The 26,938-nt window shown below is 43.2% G+C and overlaps 1 protein-coding gene across 1 annotated transcript in view; it reads right to left on the bottom strand.

Moving 5' to 3' along the window:
* TRANK1 (tetratricopeptide repeat and ankyrin repeat containing 1) overlaps positions 1–26,938 on the bottom strand; it is a 181,577-nt gene that overhangs the window by 8,079 nt on the left and 146,560 nt on the right. Inside the window, exons 19-23 of the mRNA XM_088464408.1 lie at positions 22,746–22,834; positions 17,509–17,612; positions 17,154–17,286; positions 7,158–7,303; positions 3,638–6,564 (exon numbers count right to left, since the gene is read on the bottom strand). Coding sequence (XP_088320534.1) covers positions 3,638–6,564; positions 7,158–7,303; positions 17,154–17,286; positions 17,509–17,612; positions 22,746–22,834 — 3,399 coding nt within the window. The remainder of the gene's footprint in view (positions 1–3,637; positions 6,565–7,157; positions 7,304–17,153; positions 17,287–17,508; positions 17,613–22,745; positions 22,835–26,938) is intronic.

Raw genomic sequence — 26,938 nt, 5'->3', positions numbered from 1 at the left:
GCCGACGGGCATATGATCAAAAGCAGATCACTACTTCTGAGCAATACAGGCGCTTTTCACAAACTAATCTAGTATCATAATAGGAGAGTGATTCCATCATCAAATATGAGAAATTTCTCACAGAATTGTTTGTGAATGCTATTTATGATTACTGATTATTGTATATATTATATGTCTGGGATACCTGGTTTCTGTCGCATCTATATCAACAACTATAGAGCGGATTTATAGATACTTATGAAATAATAGAGTGGTCTATGCGATAGTATCAATGTTCAAATATCATTACTATTCATGGACACGTGGACTTTGGAACATCTGAGATGAACTGATAATTACCACAACCATAAAAACGTACATATAGATTCACATGTACGGTGAGAGATCAGATACTTAATTATGTGATAAAAAACAATTAGGAGTCAATTGATCTATTTTACTTGAATTAGAATTTTATTCATTATTATATATAAATATACAGTCCGGTGCATAAATATTGGGACATTGACAGAATTTTCATATTTTGGCCTCTATTCACCACCACAATGGCTTTGAAATGAAACAAACAAGATGTGCTTTAACTGCAGACTTTCAGATTTAATTTGAGGGTAATTACATCCAAATCAGGTGAACGGTGTATGAATTACAATGGTTTCTATATATGCCTCCCAGTTTTTAAGGGGCCAAAAGTAATGGGACTATCAATTCAAAAGCTATTTCATGTACAGGTGTGAGATATTCCCTCGTTATTTCATTATCAATCAAGCAGGTAAAAGGTCTGGAGTTGATTCTAGGTGTGACATTTGCATTTGGAATCAGTTGCTGTTGACTCTCAATATGAGATCCAAAGAGCTGTCACTATCAGTGAAGCAAGCCATCATTAGGCTGAAAAATCAAAACAAACCCATCAGAGAGATAGCAAAAACATTAGGTGTGGCCAAATCAACTGTTTGGAACATTCTTAAACAGAAAGAACGCACCGAAGAGCTCAGCAACACCAAAAGACCCGGAAGACCACGGAAAACAACTGTGGTGGATGACAAAAGAATTATTTCCCAAATCAAGAACACTCTCCAGAAGGTAGGTGTATATGTGTCAAAGTCAACAATCAAGGGAAGACTTCACAAGAGTGAAAATAGAGGGTTCACCACAAGATGTAAACCATTGGTGAGCTTCAAAAACAGGAAGACCAGAGTAGAGTTTGCCAAACAACATCTAAAAAAGCCATTACAGTTCTGGAACAACATCCTATGGACAGATAAGACAAAGTTCAATTTGTACCAGAGTGATGGGAAGAGATGAGTATGGAGAAGGAAAGGAACTGCTCATGATCCAAAACATACCACCTCATCAGTGAAGCATGGTGGTGGTAGTGTCAATGGCGTGGGCATGTATGGCTGCCAATGGAACTGGTTCCCTTGTATTTATTGATGATGTGACTGCTGACAAAAGCAGCAGAATGAATTCTGAAGTGTTTCCGGCTAAATTATATGCTCATAGTCAGTCAAATGCTTCAGAACTCATTGGACGGCGCTTCACAGTGCAGATGGACAATGACCCGTAGCATACTGCAAAAGCAACCAAAGAGTTTTTTTTAAGGCTAAAAACTGGAATGTTATGCAATGGCCAAGTCATTCCCCTGACCTGAATCCGATTGAGCATGCATTTCACTTGATGAAGACAAAACTGAAGGGAAAATGCCCCAAGAACAAGCAGGAACTGAAGACATTTGCAGTAGAGGCCTGGCAGAGCATCACCAGGGATGAAACCCAGCGTCTGGTGATGTCTATGCGTTCCAGACTTCAGGCTGTAATTGCCTGCAAAGGATTTGCAACAAAGTATTAAAAAGTGAAAGTTAGATTTAGGATTGTTTAGTTTGTCCCATTACTTTTGGCACCTTAAAAAGTGGGAGGCACATAAAGAAACCGTTGTAATTCCTACACCGTTCACCTGATTTGGATGTAATTACCCTCAAATTAAATCTGAAAGTCTGCAGTTAAAGCACATCTTGTTTGTTTCATTTCAAAGCCATTGTGGTGGTGAATAGAGGCCAAAATATGAAAATTCTGACAATGTCCCAATATTTATGCACCTGACTGTATGTGTTGTCTGGTGCTAGTGTTGAGAGGAGGACCGTGATTCGTCCCCACACAGCACCACATTGTATGTTTTGTAAGTCTGTTTGATCTTAAGAGATCCAATTAAAAAATATTTGTAATTTTTTCTACATATAGAGTGCCCCCACAAAAAGAGTTTTCTTTTTCTTCTTTTTTGTTTGAATGTTAATATCCGTTGGCAATAATAAGGAACATCAGTTTGTGCAGTTACTTAAATATAATTGCCAAAGAAGGTGTAATACTGCTTTCATCATAATGCAGGGTAGCACCACATTACTCTATTCTTTTTTTCCAAAATTTATGGCAAGAATCAAACATTTCTGGAATTGATGAATCACAACACCAGATACAATTATTAAGAGGAAGGATGAATAATTTTAGGATTCAAGATAACTAACTAGAATCAGTGCGGAATTCTTTCATATTCCTTCATTTTCATCATAATGTGCAAGATTGCAGAGCCAGGAACTGGAATAGTTGGTCAGATTACTCATCCACCAGCTATTATTCAGTATGAACATGTGTGGGGTTGTGCAGATGTAGTTAAGATGCTTGCGGACGAAATCCCGAACGTAAGTGTAGCGGGCTGGGTTAGGTTTATGCCACGGGGCTTAGGTTCAGGTACCACTGGTGGAGTTAGGCTGTGGGGAGGAAGAGGGTTGTTAGGCTTAGGCACCAGCAGGAAGGGAGGGGGGGCTAGGGACCAAGGGGCGAGGGTTAGGGTAAGGCTGTGGGTAGAGGGGGGTTTAGGATGCAGGAAGGGAGGGTTAAGGGGTGAAGGGTTAGGATACTTACAGAGCCCCTGTTGGGATTCTGAGCATCGGGATGCAGCTGTCTGTCTTTTGACCGCCGGCATCCCGACTGTCGGTCTCCCGTATTACATCCATGTAGACATGTGGTTGCCCCCATCCCTTATTTCTGGTACTACATTTTTAACACACCAGATAATTATAAGGTTCAGTAGTACAGTACAAAATAAATATACATTTCTTATAACTAAATAAAACAAGGGTCACTGTGTAAGGGATACATAGTTTAAAAGTAATTGCTTAGCGAAAGCAAAGAACAAGTTCTATAATTTTCCTATTTGCTTACTGGAAACACATAAAATTGCAGTTCCTACTAAGGTTAATATTTATGAGTGAATATAATACTTTATGCAGGACAACTAGTTGCATATATTGACAAGAGTGTAGATTCTCCTTTTAAATATATATTTGCTAAGAAATAGCATCCTGGTGTATCAAATAACAGTGAACAGACTCTAAATAGGGCCTGTATATGATCTTTGTCACTCAGTTTTAAACAAGAGAATACTTTCAAAACAAGAAATAATAGACGTCTATTGGAATGTATATCCCCTTTACTGGACAGCAAACATGAGTTTATTAATATCCTATAAGTCCTGCTTATATGCAATATAGATGTAGTATATAATTCATAGAAACTGATAAAGTACAGTGTTCTCTAGCTTTATATTTAGATCTGAGGCTGTTACTATGTTGCACGTGTTGCCTTACCTAGAGACCAAATCTTTCGTACATAGATATCTTCCATCAAGTCAGTAATTATTTTAATTTTGTTCTCAATCTTAGCCTGTTCCAAGTGTAATTCTTCTCTTGAGGTTAATCTGTTGGCTGAAGTGTGCTCCATAGTTTGTGTAAGAGACTTTCCCTCATTTATTATTGTGTCCACTTCAAGTTGAAAAAACTGGAGATACTTTTTGTAGGCCTTGTTTTGCTCTCTATGTTTCTCGAGGGCAGTGTGATGTTCATAATTTTCTTTCACATCTTGTAATTCAATTTCTTCAATATTTTTCATGGTTGGAGTTGAAACTTCTTCTGGGTCTTCTTCAATTTCCAGTGGGTCAGAGACTGTCATCGCTTTTGAAAATTTCACCCCACATAAGTCACACTGGGTTCTGTCAACATTTGCCCTTTTGAAATGATCTGGAACCACCTCTTCCATGTGTGTGTTTGTCATGCGATTGGAAGCCCTTTTCCACTTTATACAGATGTATGCAACAAGAAATAGGGTATGCATCTGTCGTGAAGCAATTTGCTTCTCTACATCAGCTGAGATGACTGCCAAGACATCAACTTTCTCTTCTTCTAATTCTTCTCGTTCATTATCCTTGAAGATGGGCTTGAAATTTTGAATATTGTGTTGAACATAAGAAACCTTTCTAAATTTGAATTTATCGTCAAAGTAAATGCCACGTACTTGCCCTTTACCAAAGCTTATATCCCACCTCCATGAACATTCCACCAAACGCTCATCATCACGCTGTCCCAGCAATTCTTGGAGCACTGAAACCAGCTCTTCTGTCTTATTAGATGAAACAACTTTGTCGACAGCACTAATCAACCTACACGGAACTCTAGTAGGGAATTCATTTTTTAGAGATACCAGCTTGTTCTGGATCATTGGAATATATTTCTTCAGTATAGGCCTTGCATATTCATAGACAACACCAGTAAGATTCACCATCATTACTAACCAAAGCACTAATGCTCTTTCAGCTTCTCCTGAAGTAACGCAATCCACACAACTAAATGCATCAAGGAGAACATTGAACTCCTCTTTCTCATGACCAGTAAGAACAGCAGCAAGATAAAAAAGATGATGCCTAAATTGCTGAGTAAGCTGCCAAACATCCTTTGGTTTGTATTCCCACAAGATGGCATATGTATCTTTCAGAGAACCTTTCTTTCCAAACATAAACTCCCAGTAGTGAAGAATGGAGATGTAACTTTTTGGAAGTACAACTGTAGCACCCTTGCAAAATCGCATAAGGGTAGCACTACAGAGAATAAACTGGAATTCTAGCAGCATCACTGTATTTCCAATGTTAGGAATCAATGGCTCAACACACTTCTTGACTAGCAAATTCATAAACCTGTAAAAATGTCTCTTGCAACTATCTGGGTTTCTGTTAACATACAGCTCCTGTAAAGAAGTTTGCAGCAGCCGAAAAAAATGGATGTGAGTCACTTTCGATGAAGAACTTGATATTTCAGGCTTCAGCATGCCATGTCTGCCCTCGAGATGCTTTATTCGGTTACCGACTCCTTGTGAATAATGAACCTTCCTGTTCTGCTGCTTATACTCCTCGCTATAAATTCTCTCCTCCGTTTCAAAGTAACGCTGCAGGCCATTTGGATACCGTGATTGTAAGCTACATATCTGCATTACTTTTAGCCAAAAGTCAGTAGACTCTCTTCTTTTTTGTTTATCTTCTCTGAAAAGTGATTCCAGAAATGTATTTAGCATTGTTATTCCTGGCATTGGAAACTTAAGTAGGACTTCTCTACACATTTTTGAGTTTTCTGAAAGTAAACGAAGGTGGAAATGTTTAGAGAAAACAAGCCTTAAAAGGGAATTGCAGTAATTATACCCATGAGCTTTGACAATTTCTTGGAGATCATCAGAAAAATCTTCGGAGAGGTTTTCTGCTTCAACTAGCAATCCACAAATCGTTATTAAATTGACTTTAGACTGCAATAGTTTTCTCAGCTGAAAATGTTGTACAGGCTCATGCACATCTTGACAATTATCATCTGTACACTCCAGCCCTGAGATGTACTTGGCACAAATATCTGGGTAAGGGTTTCCAAGGACCATTTTAGATATTTCGTATAGCTTTTTTAGAAAGTGGTTTTGCAACAAAAACTTCACATCTTTGAGCTCTTCTGGTACCTTATCCTCTTCTGTTTTTATTTGTAAAAATCTTGCCCCTTCATGTTGAAGAATGGAGAATTGATGTTCATCCATTTGTACAAGCCCATAAAAGTCTAAACAGTACTTCACCATCTCCCTCTCAGCATTGCTTTTAGTTTCCTTTAGTGCTTTTATGAGCGTCACCAGAGACTCCAGTCCATATGAAGCCATGGTCAGCAGTCTAGGATTGGACTCATCACAGATTACCGCTTGAAAGAGTGCTTCTACAGCACCAGCATGATGAGATGATTTCTTGAAATTGAAAAATGATTTTTTGATATTTTCAAAATCACTTTCCAAAATTGCTTGAAGAAGGATAGCCTCCGAGGCTTCAACTTGGTAGTTAGTGTCAGTAAAAATCTGCAGAGCCTCAAAAAGAACTGTGCCAGGGTTTCTACTGATTGCTATGTCGTGACGAGCTGCTGCAAGCAGGCAGGATGCCCGGAACTCTCTCTTCCTTGTCAGGTCTGCTGCTTCCAATAACTTGCCATTCTCTCGCATCAGGCATGCCGCTTCTTCACATCTGTTTTTACGCTTAAGCAAGTCAGCTGCTTCACTCCAGCATCTTCGATTCTTAAGGAAGACCAACTGATCTTCAATGTCAAGTTTAGACAGCATTTCACTCATTTTCTTGAGTTTATTATTTCTGAAGTAATCTGCAGAAGCTTCTAAATATAACTGTTTCTCATTGAACTGCAATGGTGCATCAGGATGCTTCTTGTGATGCCTAAAAATACATGGAATATACAATAGGTTAAACAACACAATATTAAAGGATCATGAAAAATGTAAAAGGGGTGATTTTATGTGATCAACACTGCTCTTAGGGCCTGATTCAGACCCGGTCGCAAGCGCTGAGCGCTCGCAACCAAGTCGATGGTGGCCCACAGCGCATGCGCACAACGGAGCTGGCTCCGTCGTGCGCATGCGCGAGACCTGGCTAGCGACGGGCACTCCGCAGCGAGCTGTCGATGTTGAGTGACAGCTCGCCTCCTTTGGTGGGCGGGCCGGGGGGACAAGTGATGTCAGTGGAGAGTTTCCGGGTCTGTGAGAGCCGAAAGCTCTCTGGGGCTTGCGGCCACGAGACCCTACCAAAAGGGTCTCGTCGCAAGCCCGATGGTCGTGATGGTCTTGACCATCGCGACCATCAACCTGGCCGCTCGCTATAGCTGTGGGTGGTCACCCACAGCTATGCGAGCGGCCAGGAGGCCGCTACAGAAAAAAAAAAAAAAACGCCCTGATTCAGAGCGAGCGCTCTTTCAGAGCATCCGGCTCTGAATCAGGGCCTTAGAGCTAAAGTGAATTCTAGTCATTATTCACCTTTCAATAACATCAGCAGTTTCTTCATACATCTTTTCATGGTAATACAGGTTAAGTGCTGCTTCAAGTTCTCCGCTCTGTTCATACAACTGGGCAGCAGCTATGTTCTCCTGTGCTTTTTTGTAGAAGAAAGCTGCATCTTTGGTCTACAACACAAAGAACATTGAACAATAAATAAACATATCAGGCGGAATGTAATAGAGATCGAGTCTGCCAGGGTGCGAGATGCAGACTGATCTCGATCATTTTTTAAAAGTTGCAGTCATTTACAAGGAAAAAAGCCAGTTCGGCTTTGCCTTGTAAATGACTGCAACTTTATAAAAACAATCGAGATCAGTCTGCATCCCGCACCCTGGCAGACTCGATCTCTATTACATCACGCCCTAAGTGTCCATCATTTAGCCAGAATCACCAGCACAGCAATGTAGTAACCAAGGTCAAAGAGAATAAAGCCATATAATAGCATCATATACTATTCAGCTACATCACACTATCCTAAAAGAGCTTACTGTAGCCCAGCGGTTGTTTGGTTATAAACACCTTCCTCACGGGCTCATGAATCACAAACAATAAGATGCTGAAAGTCACGTTAACTTTAATAAATGTGCACATTGGTCCTAGCATATTCTAGACATAGCTTTATGTTATTTGTCCTTTTTATCAGTAAAGGAATTTCATCATCTCACCTGCAGATATCAGAAAACTGTACAAACCCATTGGAAGTCAGGGGGAGTAATTTACAAACAGTATTTGATGCACACACCTTGGTTTTTCACCTGTGCACCAACATGGTCCAACTCAGTACATCAAGGTTCACGCCTACTCTCAACTATGGAGAGACCACTCTGCAAACTGGGTTTGAGGTGGAAAATTTTGGAGAGGCGCATTGTGCAAAAATGTCAAATCAAAGTCCAACCTCCCACAACCTTAGAACCACACATTTGATTTAATTAAACATTAAAATTTTTGCCTAAAATATTGCACAGTTTAAACCCCCTCCTATAGCTTATATAATGATGTGGGTAGGGGACACTGGATCTGTTTTTAAAACAGGTGCAACATGAGGTAGAAATTCAAAGTACAAAGTACCAGGTTTAAGTTGGTGTAAAATTCAAATTATTTTGTGGAGTGAATGAGGCCATGTGCACCGATGCAGCAAGAAACACAAATATGCTCCTTTAATTCCCTTTTGTCACTGCTCTACACTGCAAGGAGTGCCCTCACTCTGTCCACAGCCTATGCAAACGTCTGCTCCCCCACACATACTTTTTATAGCATAACTTTTAATGTTTTTTTATTAACAAGTGTTAGATATCTAGATTTTGTTATCAAGAACTAGTGAAATACAAGACAAACATAAACAGACTGCTTCACGTGTGAAACAACATAATAATAAAGCGGTTCAAATGCGTGTATGTATTATTTTCAAGTCACTGTATAAGAATAGTAATTATGATTATGTTAATTATAGAATTGTATAATACAGTGATGTCACCCCCAGTTATTATAATGGTTATTTAGTCAGAACCTTGTGCACATATTATGTGGTCAAAATGGACAGTTGCCGCCAGGCTCAGGGACGGCACAGGGAGTACACTGGAACGGGCCCTGTTGACTGCAACACTATGTGTGCCCTTCCCAGCAGGAAGACTGCCTTTGAATGGAGAACCCTACTTAAGTATCATATCAGTTCTTGTATCAACGTCATTTTTAAAAAATGCTTTATTTTTATTTATTTCTTTTAACCTTCAAAAAAGGGGATTTTTGTTCTTATCTTTTAAATAATTTTCTCTGGCTCCATGGGGAACACTAGAAACCGTGGGTATGGAGTGGAGGAAGCGAGCCTGAGCACCAACTAGTTAAATCTTTTTTATCTAGCAGCACAAGCTCCCATTCCTGTATACCAGACTCCTCAGCCAGAGAGCCAGTTTAGTTAGCAAGCCCAAGGAGAGGGCAAAGGAGAAGGAAGACCGGCAGACGTACTTCAAGCACACAGCCAGCCGTTGAGAAGAGAGCCGGAAAAAAAACCCACAAAAAAAATCAGGGTGGACACCCAGTGTCCCCCATGGATCCAAAGAAAAGGATTTAACAGGTAAGGACAAAAATCCCCTTACAGCCATGGGGGACACTGAAAACAATGGGATGTCCCAAAGCAATCCACCTAAGGGAGAGAACACTCATGTGCTGAACTATACGCCCAAACCCAGCATACGAGGAGGCGACGTCATCGAAGTAATAGAACTTGAAGTGTGGGCGGAAGACCACATAGCCACCCTACAAAATTGCCTAGCAGAGGTGCCACGCCGAGCCGCCCATGAAGTCGCCACCGACCTGGTGGAATGAGCACCGGAGCCAATTGGTCTGCCTTGGTGGTGGATAGTGAAGCGAGGTCAACGGGCCAAGGTCTGCTTGTAGGCCGGCCAGCCGTGTTTGTTGAAGTCGTAAAAGACAAAGAGAATCAGATTTGTGGATATCCCGTGTCCTATCCAGGTAAACACAGCGGACCCGAACCACATCAAGGAAGTCCAACCCTGGATAAGAGTCAGGAATGGAAAAGGAGGTTACCACAATTCCTGATTAATATAGAAATGGGACACGACTTTCGTAAGGTGGCCAAGGCGTGTCCGTAGAACTGCCCGATCCAGATGAAAGATAAGAAAAGGAGAGCGATGGGACAACGCACTCAAATCAGATACTCGCTGGGCCAAGGAAATGACGAGCAAAAAGAACGTTTTCAAGGTAAGCCAAAGAAGGTCCACCATTTCAAATGAAACAAAGGGGAGGCCTTAAGGGCCAACCACACCAAAACCAAGTCCCACGGGGTCACCGGAGGAACAAACGGTAGTTGAAGGTGAAGCTCACCATGTAGAAAGATTTGGGCATCCGGCAACAATGCTATCTTTCTCTGAAAGAGAACCAAGAGCGTGTAGACCTGAACCTTAAGGGAAGAAAGCCAAAATGCCCAAATCCAAACCCGCCTGTAAAAAGGGCAAGACTCGGGACAAACAAAAAAACAGAGTATTTAGAAACTGGACCGCACACCAATCATAGTAGGTCTGCCAGACTGACTAATGCGGAGAAACCTTTTTCGCTTAAGACTAATGTCTCAAGAGCCACCCCGTCAAGGCGAGGTGTCCGAGGTCCGGGTGAAGTAATTGGCCCGGAGACAGAAGGTTTGGCCTTGGCCCGGAGACAGAAGGTTTGGCCTGAGAGGGAGACGCCATGTGGAGTCTATAGACTGGTCGAGAAGGTCAGTATACCAAGCTGAAGTAGACTAATCGGGTGCAACGAGAATTTCTCCTTAATCACCCCTGCAGGAGAACAGAGTGGGAGCAGCGGAGCGCTCTACTTCCTTGTCAGACATAATATATATATATATATATGTGTGTGTGTGTGAGATCAGAGAGAAGCCCCTCCCACGCACACCTGCCAGGGTTGTAGTAGAAAAAATGGATAGGTATAGACTGACAGTATTTATGAAATAAAGCATAGACAGTCAGCAATAGCAAAAGTCACATACCATGCAGAAGAATACTCACTGCACCTTGTCACTACAATCAACCTGCCCAGATTCAGTGTCTGGGAGGGCTATAGTGCTGTGTACACTGGGCCTGATTTAGACCTGCTCGCGAGCGGGTCAATGTTTGGCCACTGCGCATGCGCACGCCGGCTCAGACGTGCGCATGCACGAGACCCGGCTAGCGATGGGCGCTCCATCGCTACAGGTCTCACACCAAAGCGGGGCAGCTGCCGATTTTGATTGACAGCTTGCCCCGTTTTGGAGGCGGGCAGGGGGGGTGGCTGGCCAAACGGAGGCGTTCCCGAAGGAACGCCTGCCATTTGGGGGCGGCCCCACTGACATCACAAGTGATGTCAGTGGGTGAGCTTCCGGCTCTAAGCGAGCGGCCAGGAGGCCGCACAAAGCGAGCTAAGCGAGCGGCCAGGAGGCCGCACAAAAAAACCCACAAAAAAACCGTCCTGATTCAGAGCGTCCGGCTCTGAATCAGGCTCACTGTCCTTTAGCAGGGGAGAGGTACACAGGGGGATCGGACCACACGCTGCCTGAGAGATCTGCGTTGCCACTAGAGAAAAAGATGGCCGCCGGAGACCTCAGAGGAGGAGCGGCCGCAGGAGGATGCAGTTCAGCGATGCCAGACCCGAGCGGAAAGGCGCGCTGAGCTGAGGGGAGGAGCTGCTAGACAGGGAAGGCTCTCTCCCCTGGTTAGCATTTAACCCCCGGAACGCCAGTTCCCGCTGCCGGCATTTTACTCCCTGGTGGTCTAGTTGATACGCGGGTTTTGCCTCCTGAGAGGGGGAGCCCACCGCCACCGCCTCCTGACTGTTCCCAGAGACCGGAGGCAAGAGACTGCATGCACTCTTACCTGTTCCCCGGCGATCCGGCAGCAGTCAAGGGATACCCACAGAGCCTGGCTAGTAGACTCTGGGGTCCCGCCACGATCCCCAGATCTGTACTGGCGTCACGGCGCCGGTGGGGTGTAGGAGCAGCAGCTTGGACATCCCATGGACGGTCGACGCTGCTGCTCTAAAGAGCTTTAAAAGTAAATGAAAACTGAAAAACTCATAAAATAAAATTAAGCATAGGGGCTACTAAGCAGCCCCCTGCATTAACGGTGACCCGACTCCGGCCGAGCACCAACTTAAACTGAGGTGCCTGTGGCGCGGGGGCGGGGTATAGAGGTGGATGGACCCAGTGCATCCTGGGAGCTAAAGCTTTAACTGCGTGGCGCCCGTGGATCCAGATCCAGCTATACCTCAAGATCAACCCTGTGGACCCCCTGTGGACCCTGAAGTAGAAAGCTTCGATTTACAGTAGGTGCCACTGACGGGAAGAAACTACTGTAGCCACAATTTTATCCAGTTTGGGCCCGAACAAAATATTACCCCTGAAAAGCGAGGCTTCCAGAGCATTTTTGGATTCTGCTTCTGCACTCCAAGCACGCAGCTAGAACACTCGTCTTGAAGTTACTGTGAAAGCTGCGACCTTGGAGGAAAGGAGGCTAGTGTCAGTGGCCGCTTCTCCCAAATAAACAATGGCCTCATGGCTGAGCTGTAACCTGGACAGCAATCCAAATCGGCGGGGACCCATACGAAGGTCTTCGTCTAGAGAGAGTCTTCCAAACGCCCTAAGCTTGGGCCACCCAAGCAGAAATGAGAGCTGGATGGAGAGCCACACCTGCATTGTAAAAAATAGATTAAAAAAAAAACATTTTTAATTTTTCTATCTGTAGGGTCCTTAAGAAAGGACACATTCGGGATAGGAAGGGTAGTGCACTTGACCAAATGGGCAATGTGGGCATCCACCGGAGGTGGGGACTCCCACTTAGCCCTATCCGCAGTTGAGAGAGTGTAAAAGTTCAAATTGCGTTTGGATACTAGGAAACGCTTGTTACGGTGTGACCATGCTTCTGCTAGGAGATCCTCCAGTTGAGAGGAAGGAAATATTGTCGTCTCCTTTTTCTTCTATTTAAAAAGGGCGCCTCCACCATAGGCATGCTGTCAGAATCCTTAAGTAAGCCGACCTGACAGCCTTGACTAAGGCATCCACATCCATCTGGTACTGTGAATCCTCTGGAACAGAAGATGTTTCACAATCTAACGTCACAGATACATCATCCTCAGGACACGAGGAGCCCCCTGAGTCACAGCCAAAAAGAAAGGAACCTCATCTAGACTACTTCCGCATTGATCCAGCCTCTGCTGTAGCGAGTTGGATACCTGCACTAGGTCCTGGGCCGACTGAGACTAACCTTGAACCCATGCCGGTTTAGGTAAGGTTGCTGTAGGTAAAGGAAGAGCGGGCCAAGAGACCTGCAGCTGGTTGGCCAACTGCAACATAGTCTGTGACAGGGTCGATGCCCATGCTGGTTACTGAATGGGACCCGCGACCAAAGCGCTCTCATGCTGCGCCCCTGTAAAGCAAGTCTAACACAAGCCATAGTGATCTTGGGTTGGAGTTGAAATAGACACAAAATAGTTCTGACAAGAAACTGGACGCAACACAGCAGCGCCCTCCTCCATGGGGACTTTAGCTGCCTGACCCTTGGAAGACATAGGAATGTGTTCCAAGGAATACCCCTACAAACTTTGGTTTACTACTAACTAGTGTGTGCAATCGGGGGAAAAAACACTGAATGTTTAAAGGACCACCTTAAAAAAAGTGGTACCCTACCATATTTAACAGTTAAGCGCAGTAAAACACTGAAGTAATGTGCAGTGTCACCTTATAAACAAATAAGAGGTTATATTATATGCTAGAAAACAGGATTTTGGTACTTACTGATAAATCCCTTTCTCTGATTCCATAGGGGACACTGGAGAGCATAGACAGTGGGGTATAGACGGTGCTGAGAGGGAGCTGGCACTTTAATTCTTTAAGAAGTGTGACTAGCTCCTCCCCCTCTATACCCCCCTCCAAGCCCCAGTATTAGGAAACTGTGCCCGAGTTGAGCTGACAAAAGACAAACGGAAGAGGAGGAGGCGAAGCAAGCACACAAAACATAGGAGAAGGTTGAAAAAACCGTAACACAACCAGAGACAACAAACCACTGTCCAACACACATAACATAAAAAGACCCCAACCCTGGCAGGAAGGAACAGCGCAGGGTGGGCGTCCAGTGTCCCCTATGGAATCGGACAAAGGGATTTATTGGTAAGTACCAAAATCTTGTTTTCTCCTTCATCCACTAGGGGACACTGGAGAGCATAGACAGTGGGGACGTACCAGAGCTCCCATTACAAGCGGGAAAGCGCTGAGAACCCTACAAAACAGAACGGCCAAAGTGCTCTGCATAGGCCGCAAACATTGCCAATCTAGAAAAAAATAAAATAAAAGGAATGTCGGCCAGACGCATATCCGCTCGGCAAAGTAATTACATGGGAAAACCCCGAAAGCAGATGCCCACGAGGAACCCACAGAGCGAATGTGTTGTAATAGAAGAAAAGAAAGGCCCCTAGGTAAAGTCATATACACCTGACAGATAGTCAGACGAATCCAGAGGGCCAGTGACTCTGTGGAAGCTGGCCAACCAGGACGAACAGCATCATATACAACAAAGAAAGCTTTCTTTGTATATAGCTGCAGTCCCTACCATATAAAAACGAAGAGCCCTAACAAAATTTAAGGATCCTGACTAAGGAAAATGTCGTGGAAGAAACGGTACCACAATAGCTTTGTTGATGTAGAAAGCCGAAACCCCCTATTGAAAGTAAATCCAGTTTAGTACGGAGTTCAACTCTGTCCTCATGAAATATCAAGTATGGAGGACGACAGGATAGAGCTCTCAGATCCGACACCCTCCTGGCTGATGCCAGTGTGAGAAGAAGTGTTACTTTCCATGAAGGTATCTGAACTCCAACTAAAAAATGTTGAATAGAGGAGACTGTAATAAAGAAAATACGAGATCCAAATGCCATGAGACGCTGGAGGAAGAAAGGGTGGATGCAACTGAATCACACCCTGTAGAAAGTCTGAACCTCCGGTATGCATGATGCACTTGTTCAGGAAGAAAACCATCAGAGCTGAAAAATAAACCTTCAGCAAAACCAACCGCATACCGGCCGAGAAACTTGTTTGCAGAAAAAAAATAAAGAAATAAATAAACAGAACTGTGGCTAGGTTGATTTCCGTAGGAGGAGCCCCTCCACAGTCATACTGGTCAACATAAGTTTTACCATAACGGTGGTAATGCTTAGAATAACCTTCCCTCCTAGCTCTAATCATAGCAGGGCTTACCCTGGATGAGATTCCTGTACTTCTGAAAATAGCCCTTTTAAGAGCCGCGCTACCAAACATAGCTGTTTTGGATAGACTAAAGGAACCTGTAGTACAAGAAATTCTCTCAGAGGTATAGGCCACGGAACCTCGATCTGCGGAAGCTGGAGGATGAAATACCAAGATCCGCTAGGTAAATCCGGAGATACCAAGGCCTTCACCCTTCTGATGTGTAAAATCCAAGGGAGAAGAGGAATGGAGAGAACAGATAGGCAACTTGAACTGTCACTGTGTTGACAATGCCTCCATAGTCACTGCCTCCGGGTCTCTTGTCTTCGAGCAGTAGAAAGTCAGTTCATGAATTTGACTTGATATCATGAGGTCGACCTGAGGAAGACCCCACCCTAGGTGAAAAAAGACCTACAGGTGTAGAGCCCTGGATGCACGTTCTACCGGCTGAGGAAGTCTGTTCTTCAATTTGCTACACCTGGAATGAAAATTTACTAGATTGCCATTGCAAACTTTTCCACCCAAGTTTGAATCCGGCCTACTTCCTTTAAAATCGCCGGACCTATGCACTGTGATTACTGTACGCCACTGTCATGATGTTGTACCCTGACTCCACAAAAGCAGATCTGCTGTCTAAATAGTGTAGGAAACCGCCGGCTATTCCAATATGTTTTATCAGCAGACTCGCTCCAGTGATACACAGTGGCACTGGAAGTGCTGTTCCTGAAACACCTCTTCACATCCTCTCAGACTTGCATCTGTGGTGAAAAAGAGTCCCATTCCCCACTCTAAATGTGTTTGCTTCCAATACCTCCAATAGGAATATCAAGTTCAACCCCCAGAGAAGGGTATCCGAGTTCTGGGACTTAACTTTACCTGTAGGTGAAGGAAAAGATGGGATTCTGGGCCTGATTCAGAGCCGCTCGTAAGCGGCCGCTCGTTCGTTCCGAGCGATGTTTGCCCAACTGCGCATGCGTACGGATCATTCATAATACGCATGCGCGAACCAGTCAGTGTGGCCGAAAATCATTTGTTCGCTAAATAGCGAATGCCTGCTAATATGAGTGACAGGAGGAGGTGTATGTGGGTGGTAACAGGGGAAGGTGCTTGTAAACGGGGAGTGGAGATCTGAACGCAGGCGTGCTTAAAGGTCAAAATGGGCGTTTTATGGGTGTGCATAATTAATACAGCAGCGTCATTGACCACGTCACTGGGTTATTTTATAGTCAGAACTGCTCGCAAGATTGTGGTAGGAAAAACCAACCACAAGAATAGCGAGCAGTTCATACCCTGGTCGATGTACTCGATTAATCTAATAAATAGCGGACATGAGGTAAGATGCGAGCGGCCAGGGGGCGTAGTTATCCAAAAAACGACCGCAAGTTTTGTTCGCTCGTTCAGACATAGAGGCGTGAACAGACCGCAAAGAGCGAACAGTTCAGTTGAATAGCCATCCCCTTTTCCTGAACGACCGTCCGCAAATTGCGTCCGGCTCTGAATGAGGCCCTCTGCTCACTGAGAGAGGAGGAGTAGTTGAAAAATCTGGCCTCTAATGCCTTGATCCTCTACTCCAGGAGTCGAGTGCAAATCATGCACTCGTCCAGGGTAAGCAATGCTATGATTAGAGATTTTATACATTATATTTAATAATTTGTGCCTTAGACAAAGTTTGTGTACATTGCACCATCAACAATCAAAGGTTTCATTATCTCAGTCATGCCATACATACATACATACATACACACACAGGTTGAGTCTCCCATATCCAAAATGCTTGGGACCAGAGGTATTTTGGATAACGGAATATCCCGTATTTTGGAATATTTGCATACCATAATAAGATATCTTAGGACCCAAATATACCCACAGAATGCATTTATGTGTTATATACACATTATACACACAGCCTGAAGGTAATTTTATACAATATTTTTCATAATTTGTGCCTTAGACAAAGTTTGTGTACATTAAACCATCAAAAATCAAAGGTTTCATTATCTCAGTCATGCCCAAAAAAATTCTGTATTTCGGAATATTTGGATAATGGAGACTCAACCTGTCATATATATATATATATATATATATATATATATATATATATATACATACACATATATAGACATATATATATATATATATATATATATATATCTGTGCATCCATTAAAAAATGCTACAATTTCACTGCAGTGAAATGGAAGGAATACTTATAAAGCCCCAGATGTACAACCCATTTCTATTTTACTCGCCATTTACCTTTTCGAGTTTTTTGCAAAGTTCTGCACAAAGTTTAAACTTATTGGCCTTCATTAGACATTTCAGAGCGAGTTTTGATTCCTTGCATTCTAAGTAAGTCTTGGCAAGCATCATGTATCCCATTTGTTTTTCCCTATGGTTAAAAATATCACAAATTACACAAATACATTATCAGCAGTGTCTATTAATCACCACTTTTAAATAGTCACTGGATTACAGTTCAAAAAGTAGAAGACATTTACCTGTTCATGTCCTTGGTCACAAGAGAGAAAAAAGGCAGATACATCACAACTTCTATGATAAAGAGATCAGAAGATGTGTACATGCTTATGCAATCTGAATGGTCTGTGCTCACCTTGGATTGGTTTTCATAGACTGCAAATGTAATACTTCATCATGGGCAAACGCAAGTTTCTCTTTCTCAATGGCTCCACCCTTTTGGTAACACTTTGCAGCAACCTGAAAATACAGATATAACATACCTTGGATAATTATTTTTCTTCGAGGTCCATAGGGTCCACAGGATCTACCTTGGGATACGTAGTTGGATCGCATCCAATGCACCAAACAGCAAAGCTTTGGAGCTCCCAGCATGCACTGATCCTCCTCTCTATATACCCCGTCCCCAGCCACAGGCGAAGAGACGAAGAGTGGGCAAGGAAGAAAAATTGCACAAGAAACACTCAACATACGAAGAGGGAATTTCTGAAAAAAGGCTGAAGAACAGATACAACTGAGGCCAGGGGCGTCAGGGTGGGTGCCCTGTGGACCCTATGGACCTCGAAGAAAAATAATTAACCAAGGTATGTTATACCATAATTCTGTATTTCTTCTTCGGGTTCCATAGGGTCCACAGGATCTACCTTGGGGACATCCTAAAGCAGTTCCCTTAAGGGTGGGGACGCTCATGCGCAGAGAGGAGAATCCGCCGCCCAAAGGAAGCATCCTGGGAGGCAAACGTATCAAAAGCATAGAATTTGAAAAACGTATTAACAGAAGACCAAGTGGCTGCCTTGCAAAGCTGTTCAGCCGAGGCACCATGTCTTACCGCCCACGATGGTCCAACAGACAGAGTGGAATGTGCTGTCACCTTGTTAGGAACAGGGAGACCAGCCTGTGTATAGACGTGAGAAATAGTCATACGAAGCCAGCGAGCCAACGTCTCTTTGTTTGCTGGCCATCCTCTTTTATGAAATCCATATAGTACAAAGAGAGAATCTGATTTCCTGATGGAACTGGTCCTATCCACATAAATACGAAGCGCTCGAACCACATCCAAGGAAGCTTCACCTGTAGACAGGTCTGAAGACTTTAAGGCCGGAACTTCAATTTCCTCATTTATATGGAAATGGAAAACCACCTTTGGGAGGAAGCCCGTCTTGGTACGGAGAACCGCTCTATTTGGATGGAAGATCAAATATGGAGAACGACATGACAATGCTGCCAAGTCAGAAACTCTGCGAGATGAAGAGATGGCGAGAAGAAAAAGTGTCTTCGCAGTCAGCCATCTCAATTCCACCTTATCCAAGGGTTCAAAGGGATACGGCTGCAGTGCCCTGAGAACCAAAGACAAATCCCACAGTGCCACCGGTGGGAGAAATGGAGGTTGCAGCCACAAAACCCCCTGTAAGAATGTTCTAACAACCGGCGGAGGAGCAATCTTGCACTGGAACCAAACTGTCAAAGCCGAAACTTGGACTTTCAAGGTAGCCAGGCGGAGACCTAAGTCTAATCCAGCCTGAAGAAAACAAAATATTCTCAATACCCTGAAAACTTTAGAGTCATATTTTCTGTGGGAACACCAAAGGAAAAATGACCACCAAATTCTGTGATAGATGCGAGCAGAAGCAGGCTTCCTTGCTCTCAGCATCGTCTGAATCACAGAAGCAGAGAAACCCATGGCCTTTAAGATGGATGACTCAAGAGCCATGCCGTCAAAGCCAGCCGAGGTAAATCCTGGTAAAGACAGGGATGATTATGATACTGAAGTGCTACAATCTTGTCCTCTGGAAGAAGAATCCTCTGTCCCAAAGAGTCCTGCAGCACCCCCAAGTGCACCATCTGCTGAGATGAAGAAAGAAAAGACTTTTTCCAGTTGATTACCCAGCCATGTTCCTGTAGGCAGACAATGGTCATCCACAGATGATATTGTGACATCTCTCCTGATATTGTGCCAATATCGTGAGGTCGTCTAGATATGGCAGTATCCTGACTCCTTGTTTTCTGAGACAAGCCATCATGACTGCCATTATCTTGGTAAATACCTGAGGGGCTGTGGCCAGACCGAAGGGTAGAGCCTGGAATTGGTAATGTTGCTGATCTATCGCGAACCTGAGAAAGGCCTGGTGGGATCTTGCAATCGGGACATGCAGATGTACATCTTGTATGTCCAGTGAGACCATGAAGTTTCCAGGCTCCAGCGCCAGCATAATTGACTGTAGAGTTTCCATATGGAATTTGGGCACAGTTGAGAGACTTCAGATTCAGGATAGGGCAGTGAGAACCATTGGGTTTTTGAATCAAAAATACATTTGAGTAATAACCCCTTCCCTGTTGCGTCACAGGAACAGGGACTATGACTCCTGACCTCAGGAGTGCCCCAATAGACTCCCGGTAGCCGAAGCTCTGACCGAGTCTGCAGGAAGGTTTGTAGCAACAAACCTCTGAGGGGGATGCCTTAGGAATGTGATGGCATAACCCTGGGAGACCAGCTCTCACACCCAGGCATCTGTAGTTGTCTGCTACCAGGCCTAGGCGAACTGTAAAAGCCGGCTTCCAACCATGACATCCTCCAGGGGGCGGCCCGCCCCATCAGACAGTAGGCTCTATCGTCTGGCTTGGAAGCCAGGCATTTAGTAGACCAAGGTTTCTTGGGCTGTGATTTCCTGTGGGACTGACTGTCTGGCCGAGGACTGTTTCTTTGTCCTACCCTGTGGACGAAAGGACAGAGATGACGACTGCCTCCTAAAGGTAGACGTAGATGACAATTCAGCAAATTTCGGTGTTGCCAAAGAAGTCATTATGTCATCAAATCCTGGCCCAAACTTTACCTTCCCTGCAAAAAGCAAAGATTCCAGAGCCTTGTTAGCCCCTACGTCCGCCTTCCAGGTCTTTAGCCAAAGGGTTCTTCGAGTTGCAATTGAGTTAGCCGAGACCCTAGAAGTCAGGATGCCTGCGTCAATTCCGTCTCCCCCATATACATAGCTGCTTTCCGCATCTGGCCGAGAAGGGACTGCTGCTCTCTGGTTGGATCAACTATAGTATCCTCCAGAGATTTCGTTCATTCCTCCATAGCCTTGGCCACCCAAGCTACAGCCGTAGCTAGCCTAGTAATAGTTCCAGATAGTGAAAACATTGATTTCAAGTGATTATCCAGTTTTCGATCTGTAACCTCTTTTAAAGAGGATGCTGCAGGAATGGGCAACGTAGCGCTCCTGATTAATCTCGTCACATGAGCATCTATTGTTGGGGGAATTTCCCATTTATTACACTCCTGGTGCAAATGGGTACCGAGAGGTTATATTCCTTGTGGCATGAAAATGCTTACAAGGAGTATCTCATGCTTCAGAAATGAGATTTGGCAGCTGCCCAGACTGAGGGAAATAATTCTTAGTCACCGCCTGACGCCTAAAGATTGGCTCCTTAGATGCCAATGACACCTCCTCTTCCTCCATACTGAGGACAGATCTGACCGCTCTTACTAGAGAGGGAACATCCACCAGGGACTGATGGTCCTCTGTCACTGAGACAGACCCAGAACTCCTGAGTATCAAAGTCTAATGAGGAGGTCGAGTCAGACTCCTGAAGCAACACATGACGAGAACCTCTTTTATGCCGCTGCTTTTTTACTACCACTGGTCTATCCACCTGCGGAGAGGCTGAAGATGGCAGTATACTCTGACTAGAGTGAGCAGCCAAATTACCCAAACAGGGATTCATGGGGGGGCATACACATAGGATGCACATGCTGTGCGTACCCCATAGCATGAGGCGCTACAGCAGCCGGAGCCCGTACCTCCTTGGCTTTGCCTATTAATTAGGCGTAATGGCCATCCAAGATGACTCTGGTTCTGGTGCAGGTGTACCAGATATATTGGATAGCTGTTTGCAACAGTTATTACACAATCCATACTGGTTAACATCATGGTCCGATAAGCATGCAGAACAGGACTTACAGGAAATAAGCACCGGAGAGCTCTCATCCTCACCTTTACCTTCAGACATGACAATGTATAAATGGTATAAGGTATTCAATATAAATGCAATGTGACTTTGTATCAATGAAACACCCCACACACCTTCAGAGGGATGAAGAGAAACACAGTGATAGCTGAACACGACAGTTTTGAAAAAACAGGCAGTGTACACATAGCAGCTATTATACAGTCACATACAATGCATAAATACGCATATTTGCTAAAGCAATATGGACTCTGGATCTACTGACCAGCCCCGAAGGGGTAATGGTAGGATATAGAGTTCGCTATATGCCAAACCAAAGGTAGAGGTATATAGAGAGACAGACCAACCTCTGAGACCAACTGCTTCAATGCACGGACAAATGCTAAACTGCGCGCATCTCACACATGAGGTGGACAATTATAGCAAACCAGACGCGGGAATCCGTACCCTAAAGTTTGCGTCTGGGGGGAGGAGTGGCCGGGGGAGCGCCTATCTCCCCTAGGCTGCGATTTTCACGGCCGGGGACGCTGACCTCACGGCAGCAAGACGTTGACAAGTGCACTCTAGTGACCCATTACCCGGCGACAGACGATATGCCCCTGGCCGCCTTAGTGAGGACACGTTGCACGAGGCCTTCACCCACAGCCGCCTCTGATGTGTCTCAACACTGGAGGCGGAGGACTGCTTCGCGCTCGATTCCCCGAGAGGAATCGCTTATCTGTCATCTCCGTGAGCCGACTGCAGTACCGGACCTCAGCGAAAGCCGCTAGCCAAGCCATGCTGAGGCCTGCTGAGAACCTCAGGGCATATAGCAGTGCTGGTGTTGCGGCGTCAGCGGAGGTTGAATGAGTTGCAGTGCAAACGTCTTTCACAGCACATGATACCGCTTAACTCTGAAGTTCAAAAACAAAAACTTAAGGTAAAGCATAAAATAAAAAAGCCTAGGACTGCCTAACAGTCCCACTGTTATAACAGGTGCATCTTGCCACGCACCAAACAAAAAACTGAACGCCTGTGGCTGGGGGTGGGATATATAGGGAGGAGGACCAGTGCATGCTGGGAGCTCCAAAGCTTTGCCGTTTGGTGCATTGTATGCGATCCAACTACATACCCCAAGGTAGATCCTGTGGACCCTATGGAACCAGAAGAAGAAATACACATTATTCATATCACATATTTAATCTTTATGTAGTTAGTCATATATTCACCATAAAAGCAGCTTAATAGAAGTTTAAGTTTTGCATGAAGCTGCTGTGATGGAGTACACAATTTTACACAGAACATGGATTGGTCCCGTCAAATTGTTATGCGGAACAGATAAAGCAATGGGAGCATTCAGCTGGTACGGACATATCAACAAATAGTGAGCATTTGTAAGCACTTATTTGAAGAAACTTCAACAAGGTGTACCTTCCAACAGTGGTGGTTGGCGTAATAATCTCCTTGAGAAATCCATTCTTCTTTAGTGGAAGTTTTCACAAACATATTATCATCAATATCTGGATAAAAAGATTATACTTTTAATATCTATATATTACAGTATGAAGACCAAATTATTTCATATAACATTTCCCACTCTTCTGACAATATGAAATTATAGTAAATCTATTTTTAACTTGTGAACATAAAATGAAATGCACCAAGATCATTTACCACTTTCTGTATTCATTGATGACATATAATGGAACATAGGCACGTGGAGCCATGGAATGGTATAAAAATCCACAACATGCAAGGAGGAGAAAACCTGAACACAGATCTTATTTTTGATGTAAAGATGTGTATTAAAAAATCATTAGTAAAACCATTAGATTAAAAGACAAGCAAAAAAATTATTTCAGAAGCTCCTGGAAGAATGGTAATACTGTATTTATTGGTACCACAGGCTCCAAGCTTTGTGAAAGAGAGGAACACTATTATTCAGTAAACCCAAGAGGCATTCCCAAGACCAGTTTCCCAAATTCCATCATTACAGACCAGATTTTAAGGCTATCCATGTTTGAGCACATGTGACTTAATTAGTATCTCAGTCAATTTGATGTAACCATCTGGCTTCAAACATGGATATTCTTTTTTTTTTTATATCAATATTTTTTTATTGAGACAAGAAAAAGTTTACAATCGTGAGGGATTATAAGATACAGAACAACACAATATATCAGTATACAATAATAAAATTGAGTTTGAGTGTCTCTTGTTTTACTTTATGTCGTCTTATCATCAGACAAACAAGAAGAAATAGTCCATATCGTAATGCAGGTTCCTCATGAATACATTTAACATGAAAAGTTTTTAATCTGTGTCATCAATTTTTTTATTTTTGTTGATAAACATAATAAATACACAAAGATTCATCATTGAAGGGATGAATAAGCTTAAAGAGTTAACGAATTGTGTTTTATTTGAAGCTAGGAAAACTTTGTGAGAAGAAGAAGTGAAAACAGGAAAAATTAGAGATTAGGTGAGGGTAGGGTATTGGAGGAATAGCCAGGAGGGTGTAAGGGGAAGGAAAGGGAGTAGGGTAAAGTGATGCGGTAGACCCAGTACAAGGGACCATCTATGGTGTATGACAATATGAAATCATGGATCATATGTCGTACTTCACAATTGGAGTCTATGGTTATCAGAGGCTAATTGGGATTGTAGCCATTTCCCGGGTTGAAAGCATGTGAATATGAGTTTTTTTATGTCATTAGGTTGTGAATAGATATACTGTTCCCAGGTTTCAAAGAACCTCTTTACGCGAAGGAAGGCTTCCACCCAGACCATTTTAAATATAAAGAAGAGTTTGTCTTTAAACATATTGAGAGAAGGAGGGTGAGGAGAGAGTCATTGCTGCAGGCTACTCTTTCGGGCTACGTTGGCGATTATAGTAATGACCTTCCGACTACCCAGTGTTAAGCGAGCACAGAGATCAAGAAACCCCAGTACAGCCCTTCAGGGGCCAACGCAAATGTTTGAATGATATTTGAAGCTATAAAGTGTTCAATTTGCACCCAGAATTGTTTAATCTAATCGCAGCTCCAGACACAGTGAAACAAAGTGGCAGGAGAGGTGTTGCATTTGGGGCAAGAAGAATAGTTAGACAGACCAAATGTATGCGCACGGGATGGGGATAAGTAGCCTCTATAAAATATTTTAAATATTATTTCTCTGTATGTGGTCGCTGATAAGGTATTTAGTGAGTATGAGAGAGTGTTTAATATGTCGGACATTTGGAGATGTGGAAACTGTTCCTGCCATACCGTAATACCCGTGCGGTGATCACGAGAGAAAGAGGGTGTACGTATAATAGAATAAAAAGAAGAGATCAATCTGGGGACGTGGTTAGGTCGGGTGAAGGCCAAATCTAGTAAATTGTTCCAGTCGTTTGGTGAGAGATTATGGAGAACTTTGCCAACATAATGTTTAGATTGAAAATAGGCAAAGGTTTGGAGTTTTAAGAAGTCAAATTTTTCTACAGCTTGTGAAAAATGTAATGATATGTGCAGAGAGGTATCTACTATGCGTCTAATTGAGGAGAGTCCTGCTTTTGACCAAGAGCGAAAGGGGTAATTGGCTTGACCATTTTGAAATGCTGGATTGCCCCGTAGTGGGAGAAAGAGAGATAAATACGGGTTTAGATTCCAAGATTTTCTCATTTTAAACCATATTGATCCCAGCACACTCCATCCAGCCTAAGCTCCTCCCCGATGATGCCGATTTTATAGGGGCCATTATGTGTGTGTATATATATATATATATATATATATATATATATACATATACACACATATACAGTCAGGTGCATAAATATTGGGACATTGACAGAATTTTCATATTTTGGCCTCTATTCACCACCACAATAGCTTTGAAATGAAACAAACAAGATGTGCTTTAACTGCAGACTTTCAGATTTAATTTGAGGTTAATTACATCCAAATCAGGTGAACGGTGTAGGAATTACAACGGTTTTTATATGTGCCTCCCACTTTTTAAGGGGCCAAAAGTAATGGGACTATCAACTCAAAAGCTATTTTATGGACAGGTGTGGGCTATTCCCTCGTTATTTCATTATCAATTAAGCAGGTAAAAGGTCTGGAGTTGATTCTAGGTGTGACATTTGCATTTGGAATCAGTTGCTGTTGACTCTCAGTATGAGATCCAAAGCGCTGTCACTATCAGTGAAGCAAGCCATCATTAAGCTGAAAAATCAAAACAAAGCCATCAGAGAGATAGCAAAAACATTAGGTGTGGCCAAATCAACTGTTTGGAACATTCTTAAAAAGAAAGAACGCACCGGAGAGCTCAGCAACACCAAAAGACCCGGAAGACCACGGAAAACAACTATGGTGGATGACAGAAGAATTATTTCCCTGGTGAAGAAAAACCCCTTCACAACAGTTGGCCAAATCAAGAACACTCTCCAGGAGGTAGATGTATATGTGTCAAAGTCAACAATCAAGAGAAGACTTCACAAGAGTGAATATAGAGGGTTCACCACAAAATGTAAACCATTGGTGAGCCACAAAAACAGGAAGACCAGATTAAAGCTTGCCAAACAACACCTAAAAAAGCCACTACAGTTCTGGAACAACATCCCATGGACAATTGAGACAAAGATCAACTTGTACCAGAGTGATGGGAAGAGAAGAGTATGGAGAAGGAAAGGAACTGCTCATAATCCAAAACATACCACCTCATCAGTGAAGCATGATGGTGGTAGTGTCAAGGCGTGGGCATGTATGGCTGCCAATGGAACTGGTTCCCTTGTATTTATTGATGATGTGACTGCTGACAAAAGCAGCAGAATGAATTCTGAAGTGTTTCGGGCAATATTATATGCTCATATTCAGTCAAATGCTTCAGAACTCATTGGACGGCGCTTCACAGTGCAGATGGACAATGACCCGAAGCATACTGCAAAAGCAACAAAAGAGTTTTTTAAGGCTAAAAAGTGGAATGTTATGCAATGGCCAAGTCAATCCCCTGACCTGAATCCGATTGAGCATGCATTTCACTTGATGAAGACAAATCTGAAGGGAAAATGCCCCAAGAACAAGCAGGAACTGAAGACATTTGCAGTAGAGGCCGGGCAGAGCATCACCAGGGATGAAACCCAGCGTCTGTTGATGTCTATGCGTTTCAGACTTCAGGCTGTAATTGCCTGCAAACGATTTGCAAAAGTATTAAAAAATGAAAGTTAGATTTTGGATTGTTTAGTTTGTCCCATTACTTTTGGCCCCTTAAAAAGTGGGAGGCACATATAGAAACCGTTGTAATTCCTACACCGTTCCCCTGATTTGAATGTAATTACCCTCAAATTAAATCTGAAAGTCTGCAGTTAAAGCACATCTTGTTTGTTTCATTTCAAAGCCATTGTGGTGGTGAATAGAGGCCAAAATATGAAAAGTCTGTCAATGTCCCAATATTTATGCACCTGACTGTATATATATATATATATATATATATATCAACACAAAGCCCAGTCGCCTGGATAAGAGCACTCTCCAAAACATTAATAAGAGTCTTAATTTGAATTCAAGTTTAATTGAAAAATAGATTGCCACATATATTTGTCGACATTTCGATTCCACTGGGAACCTTTTTCAAGACCGTCAAAA

This window comes from Taudactylus pleione, unplaced genomic scaffold (genome assembly GCF_031769625.1).
Source record: "Taudactylus pleione unplaced genomic scaffold, aTauple2 ptg000054l, whole genome shotgun sequence".
Taxonomy (NCBI): Eukaryota; Metazoa; Chordata; class Amphibia; order Anura; family Myobatrachidae; genus Taudactylus; species Taudactylus pleione.
This window is presented reverse-complemented; position numbering and strand designations above follow the sequence as displayed.